The sequence below is a fragment of the Aptenodytes forsteri genome, unplaced genomic scaffold (assembly GCF_000699145.1).
Source record: "Aptenodytes forsteri isolate BGI_AS27 unplaced genomic scaffold, ASM69914v1 Scaffold34, whole genome shotgun sequence".
Lineage (NCBI taxonomy): Eukaryota > Metazoa > Chordata > Aves > Sphenisciformes > Spheniscidae > Aptenodytes > Aptenodytes forsteri.
The window spans coordinates 1-4,921 of NW_008795038.1; the positions used below are offsets into that span (position 1 = coordinate 1).

Here is a 4,921-nt window from a genome sequence, read left to right on the forward strand (position 1 = left end):
TGCTCAAACCAGCAGCAGCCCGCAGCCATCGTGGGCTGGTGCCAGCTGAGGAGAGGGCAGCGGCTCACCCAGGGCCTCCACGTCTTTCAGTGGGTCGACGCCAGGGGAGAGAATGAAGAACAGGGGTGTGGAGGGGCTGCTCTCCTTGTACGCCTTGGAGAGCTCGACGCTCCTTCCTTCCACAAACTTGCTCCCCATCTTCTCTTCCACAAAGTTCCTACAGAAAAATAAAACCGTAATGTGAGTTAGGAACAAAAGCAGTCATTTGGCGCAGCTGGCATGGAGAGCGCCGTGCCGCCTGCCCCGGGAGCGTGCCGGTGCACCTGATGGCGTAGGTCATCCTGTCCGGCCGCATGCACCGCAGCATGCACAGCTTCTGCAGGGCTGACTTGTTCTTCCACTCCTTGGGGAACACCTCCTTCTCCGGCACCTCGGACTCCACAAACTTTTTCCATCGCTTTGCCGAGCCCTCGATGTCACTGTCCAAGTTCTTGAACTCTTCCATTTCCGAGAGCACCTTCAGGTCCCGCAGAGAAGGGCTAAATCACTCCCGGGCTCTGCTCGTCCTCAGGGACCCCAAGGCTGCAGGAGTCCCCGTGGAGCTGTGTGCACGCGGGGACATTGCTGTGCCACAGCCAGGCCCTGAGGGGTCCTGCAGCCCTGCTCCATCGGCCCAGACAGGCTGCCAGACCTGCCCTCCGCCGGGCATGGCTGCGTTGGGGGGTCCCAGAGGCATCCCCGGGATGCCAAGGATGCCCGGTGAAAGGGGGATGATGCGTGCGGGCTGGCGGGGCATTGCTCAGACACCCCCGAGCTCACGGGCAAGGAGCCAAGCACACGGGGAACACTGACAGTCCAAAATGCTGCCGAGACACAACCTCGCCAGCTGCCTCCTCCTGCCGGCGCGAGCAGCCCGTCTGGGCTTTCCCTCAGCCCCCGGGGTGAGTGGGACGTGCAGAGGAGGGGGAGCGGTGGGACGACAGGCTGTCTCTGGCGCTCGGTCAGCTGAACGGCCGACCCCACCGCCTGCTGCAGGGCTGAGTGCGGACCCTCGCGCCGCCCACACGCTGCCATCCCACAGCCCCTGCCAGGGGCTGGGACGTGCCAGGTCTCACGAGTTGCATGGGACAGGGGGGCTTTGCGGACCCTCCCAGGTGCTGCAGGTGACCCCAGACCTGCTGCGCTGGGGGCCGTGCTGGCATCACCTTGACACAGTGGGCGACCGCGTGGACCAACCTTGATGCCACCCCAGCCCTGGGACTGCAGGAAGTCCACGGGGGACGTGACGCCGGCCTTGGAAGGGAAGCGCAGAAGAAAGTCCAGCTCCACGGGGTTCACTTCTTTCTTGATTGCCAGGACCTGGTGGGTTGAGAGTGCAGCGTCACGACCGCCCTGGCACACACGGCCTTGAGGGGCTGCGCTCCGGGCGAGAAGCTACTAAGCATCCAGCAGCAGCACAGAAGTAAGAGAACAACCTGTCTAAACCAACATGAACTCACATACAGTGTTATACAACAGAAGCCCCAAACATTTGAACGCGTTACCTGGAAAGCAACCTGGGCCAGGAAAATGAGTTTGTCTCTCTCAAAGAGTCCCCGTGCGGTGTACATATAGACCGAGTAGGTGATCTCATCCGTCAGGTTGATCACCCTTTGCTTGATGTCGTCGTCAGGGGCTGTGCGCTGAATGGCTTTCTCGAAGACCCCGTTGAATGCCTGAGGAAGAGCCGGGTGGGCAGCTCAGTGTCCAGGCTGCTGGGTGTTTTGTTAGCAGCATAAATGCTGAAACACCAAATCTCCGAGATCCCCCAAGCCCTGTCCTGCCCGTACAAACCAATTCCCTCCTTGCTCCACATCTACCTTGAGAGAGAACTGGTAGATGGGGTTGATCTTGTTGAGGTCACTCAGGATGAAGTACAGCAGGGATGCTCGCTCTGCCACCGGCCTGTAGTTTTCTCTAGCGACATTTATTTGGACTTCGGTGACTTTAGCTTCTTTCACCTTGATGCACATGAAGGTGGGTGTTATCCTGCATCCTGGCACGTGCCAAAGCAGCACCCAACCTCCTGCTGAGCACTGGGTGCCTGGTGTGGTCCGGGAGAGCTCTCCCACTGCCTGCGGCACCGCAGCACCAGCTCCGGGGCAGCTCACTTACTTTTTCCTCAATTTCCATGGCTGTGCGCTTCGTTGTTTCCAGGTTCTCCACCAGCGCCATGTCCCCCAGGAAGTCCCCTGTGGCAGCAGACAGCCGGGCGAGCAGGGAATCCTCCAGCTCCTTCAGCTTGATCTTGAACTCATTCTGGCTCTTTGTGAGGTTTGCCTACAACACCAGCACCCCGGAGAGACGCGCGTCATTCAAGAGACCGCGGCGAAACTCTGGCATCAATCACCGTGACTTACACTGGGCGCTCCCTAACAAACTGCATGCAACAGGCTGTGGACCATCAGCAGTTCTGCTGGCTTTATCTTCTACTCATTATAAATTCTCCCTTTACAAGTGCAGCCCATACTGAGGTACCTGTCAGCTGAGCTACGGGTCTCTGAGAAACCAGCCAAGTTTTTCATGCTGTCACCGAAGCACTGGTGCAAGAGGAGGGTGGACATGGCCCCTCCTGGGATGCGCTGTCACCCGCAGGGTGACGCGGCGAGTGCGCCCGTGGCAGCGCCAGGCTCCGTGGGGCAATGGTGGACCCCAAGCTGCCCACGCAGATGGCAGGCTCTGATCGGGGCTCGCTCGGCTCTCGATAAGCAACAGCAAGCTCACAGAGGTGCGGCCTCATTGCTCCCTGTCAGCAAAGCCACCGCAGCTCCCCCGGGGCCACTCTCTGCTACCATCTCGCTGGCAGCTGGGTTTGTACCTTCAGGGTCTCCAGGTCTGGCCGCTCTTTGGCCACCACAGCAGCCAGGAGCTGGTCCTCCAGTCCCTCCCGGGTCACCAAGAAGTTGATCAGGGTGCACTGAGCCTGCACCTCTGGCTTGTAGTGAGGGTTGGAATATTTGGTGTGCAGAATCAGGCGGAAGCGCGGGTGATATTCCACTTCTTTATCTCCTATCCTAATGTATCTGTTCAGTTAATTAAACAAATTAATTTCTGTACACTTGGCAGTAACTTGTCACAGACAGAAACCCTCAACCCGTGTACTGTTCCCGGCCACTCCAGATGTATTTCTCTGGTCGGGAAAAGGCGTAGCAAGGGCAGAAGTGCCAAAAGAGCCCTGGCAGGGCAAAGGCCGGAGGAGCAGAAGGAGCTGGCGGCTGCCCTGCCTGCAGCTCTCAGACAGCTTCTGGGCTCACGCTGCTTGCACGCACCGTGCCACAATGCAAGGGGAGGGTGGTGCAGCTCCCGCCCCAGCAGCCCCAGAGCCCTGTCCCTGCAGTCCCAGGGGACCGGCCCTCGCCAGACCCTGGGAAACGTGGCCAGGAAGGTCGGTGGTGTCCGGGGAAGGCAGCACTGCCTGCAGCAGGGCTGGCAGTGCCTAGTGGGGCGGGGGAGATGGGGCAGGGGATTCTCAGCAAAAGCCCCATCACAGAATAGCTTCTGTGTCTGCCAAGAGAACCCTCCCAGTTTATCACACCTTATTGCAGGTGCACCAGGGAACACGCTCTTCTTAAACCACTAAATGAACTGGACTCTGCAGACCAGAACGGTCCGAAACATCACATCAACTACAAGTGTCCCCACTGAGAAATACCCGGAGGAAACTAGGGGATATGGCCAGAGGCTTTCATGTGCATGGGGAAGGATCAGGCCCCAGCTGCTGTCAAGCAAAGGGGCACAAATCGGCATTTTTAGGGCAGCAAGTGGTTGCTCAGAGCAGGTGAAACTCCTTGGCGCCAGAGAACAGGGTGTGCTGACCTGCCCTTCTTGATGGTGTTCCTGCCCAGCAGATGGTCCAGCACCGGCTCCACTGTCTCGCCGACATCTTCGATCAGCAGCGTCTGTCCTTCGGAAACCGCCTGCTCGATGGTGTCCAGATAGCTGCGGCCGAGAGGGGAGGGAGGTGCGGCGTGGGGCGAGCGTGCGTGCGCTGCGGGGAGCTCGGGCAAGCTCAGGCGAACGCCCTCCAGCCTCTGTGCCCTGGTGGGACCCCCCCGGTGCTCTGCCAGCCCCAGCCCCCGTAGAGCCCATGGAGGTGTCGGGTGCCCCCATCAGCGCTGCTGCCCTCTGGTGTCCCGAGTCTGATGGGGCATGTGGGTGCCCTGGGCTGCAGAGCCCCGCACCCCTCCAGTGGCAGGGGAAGGGGGGCCGTTCCAGCCCCAGCCCGCCGCCGCCCCGCAACACCCAACCCACCTCCTCTGGCCCAGGCGGATGGCCCGCAGCTCCTCCCCGTATTTGTTCTTGATCCACTTGATGCCCTGGAGCTGGGCGTCCACGACAAGGGGCCACCGCTGGGTGTTGCAGAGGATGGTGGCGTTCTCGGTGGACGTGCGATCGCTGGGCAGCCCCTGGTTGCTCCAGGCAGCCACGTCAGCAGCGTCGGTGAGGAGGCTGAGAGGGTCCAGCCCCGGGGTGACGGGGATGGGCACCTGCCAGGGAGGGGCCATTGGGCGCCTGGCCACGGAGGAGCGGGACCCCCGCGGTGCCGGAAGGCATGAGAGGAAAGAGTCCCAGGCACCCCAGGACAGGACCTGTGGCCACTCACCGCCAGCCTGCTGAGGAAGGGGATCCAGTGCTTCTCCAGCAGCTCGGCCCTGTACTTCTTGGTGAAGTAGCCGACGTAGGACACGAAGGCGGAGACCAGCAGTACGTCTCCACACAGCGTCTTCTCCTGCTCTCTGAGCATCTCCACTGACTCAGCCCAGCGGACGTTTTCAGATGCCAGGCCCCCGATGAGCCTGGGGGGTGTGAGAGGAGACTGTGACTGCTGCAGCTGCGCCTGGCACTGTGCGGGGGGGGGACACAACTCGGCCCGGAAGCCCCA

General features: G+C 61.0%; 1 protein-coding gene across 1 annotated transcript in view; it reads right to left on the reverse strand.

Moving 5' to 3' along the window:
* Positions 1 to 68: 68 nt before the first annotated feature.
* The window catches only part of DNAH17 (dynein axonemal heavy chain 17), a gene marked incomplete at its 3' end in the record, with an annotated part of 32,780 nt that continues 27,927 nt past the window's right edge, over positions 69 to 4,921 (reverse strand). Inside the window, exons 62-71 of the mRNA XM_009276815.1 lie at positions 4,643 to 4,835; positions 4,291 to 4,526; positions 3,856 to 3,978; positions 2,858 to 3,062; positions 2,155 to 2,319; positions 1,860 to 2,000; positions 1,545 to 1,715; positions 1,237 to 1,359; positions 324 to 517; positions 69 to 217 (exon numbers count right to left, since the gene is read on the reverse strand). Of these exons, the coding sequence (XP_009275090.1) occupies positions 69 to 217; positions 324 to 517; positions 1,237 to 1,359; positions 1,545 to 1,715; positions 1,860 to 2,000; positions 2,155 to 2,319; positions 2,858 to 3,062; positions 3,856 to 3,978; positions 4,291 to 4,526; positions 4,643 to 4,835 (1,700 nt within the window). The remainder of the gene's footprint in view (positions 218 to 323; positions 518 to 1,236; positions 1,360 to 1,544; positions 1,716 to 1,859; positions 2,001 to 2,154; positions 2,320 to 2,857; positions 3,063 to 3,855; positions 3,979 to 4,290; positions 4,527 to 4,642; positions 4,836 to 4,921) is intronic.